The sequence below is a fragment of the Laccaria bicolor genome, genomic scaffold (genome assembly GCF_000143565.1).
Source record: "Laccaria bicolor S238N-H82 LACBIscaffold_20 genomic scaffold, whole genome shotgun sequence".
Lineage (NCBI taxonomy): Eukaryota > Fungi > Basidiomycota > Agaricomycetes > Agaricales > Hydnangiaceae > Laccaria > Laccaria bicolor.
The window spans coordinates 311,418-312,467 of record NW_001889891.1 but is presented as its reverse complement, the minus strand read 5'-3'; the positions used below and the strand labels follow the sequence as shown (position 1 = coordinate 312,467).

Sequence of the window (1,050 nt, the reverse complement as noted above, 5' to 3'; positions counted from 1 at the left end):
CCTTGAGTAGATTGATTTAAAGGTACCAAAAGTGAATTAAATAGGTGGTTGGTCCTGTCTGATTTTCAATGTCTATCCAGGATTCATATGAAGCACACCCTTTGATTAGATAGGATAGTGACTTCTCATGTGAAAAGACATGACAGATTGCAAGTATGAAAAACAGCCATGGACCTGACATCAAAAGCAACTATTCATAAGTGGCAGAATGTCAACTCATCCCAATCCTTCAATCATATCCCCAATGACCTATATATACATAGTTAACCACACTACATACTATATGTCAGAAAAGTGGACACTATTAACTTTTGAAATGAAAAAAGCGGACACTACAAACCATTGTAGTCTGAAAAAGCAGACACTACTAACTTTTGTAGTCTCAAAAAGCGAACATTATTAACTTTTGTAATGAAAAAAGCGGACACTACAAACCATTGTAGTCTGAAAAAGCAGACACTACTAACTTTTGTAGTCTGAAAAAGCGGACACTATTAACTTTTGTAATGAAAAAAGCGGACACTACAAACCATTGTAGTCTGAAAAAGCAGACACTACTAACTTTTGTAGTCTCAAAAAGCAGACACTATTAACTTTTGTAATGAAAAAGTGGACACTACAAACCATTGTAGTCCGAAAATGCAGACACTACTAACTTTTGTAAAAAGTGGACACTATTAACTTTTGTAATGAAAAAGCGGACACTACAAACCATTGTAGTCTGAAAAAGCAGACACTACTAACTTTTGTAGTCTCAAAAAGCAGACACTATTAACTTTTGTAATGAAAAAGCGGACACTACAAACCATTGTAGTCCGAAAATGCAGACACTACTAACTTTTGTAAAAAGCGGACACTATTAACTTTTGTAATGAAAAAAGCGGACACTACAAACCATTGTAGTCTGAAAAAGCAGACACTACTAACTTTTGTAGTCTCAAAAAGCAGACACTATTAACTTTTGTAATGAAAAAGTCGGACACTACAAACCATTGTAGTCTGAAAAAGCAGACACTACTAACTTTTGTAGTCTCAAAAAGCAGACACTAT

At 34.7% G+C, this 1,050-nt stretch overlaps 1 protein-coding gene across 1 annotated transcript in view; it reads right to left on the bottom strand.

Moving 5' to 3' along the window:
- Nucleotides 1–216: 216 nt before the first annotated feature.
- LACBIDRAFT_329163 (uncharacterized protein) overlaps nt 217–1,050 on the bottom strand; it is a gene marked incomplete at both ends in the record, with an annotated part of 1,637 nt that continues 803 nt past the window's right edge. The window contains 9 exon segments of the mRNA XM_001883226.1: nt 217–249; nt 269–272; nt 373–427; nt 468–491; nt 531–554; nt 625–648; nt 713–736; nt 807–830; nt 896–951. Coding sequence (XP_001883261.1) covers nt 217–249; nt 269–272; nt 373–427; nt 468–491; nt 531–554; nt 625–648; nt 713–736; nt 807–830; nt 896–951 — 268 coding nt within the window.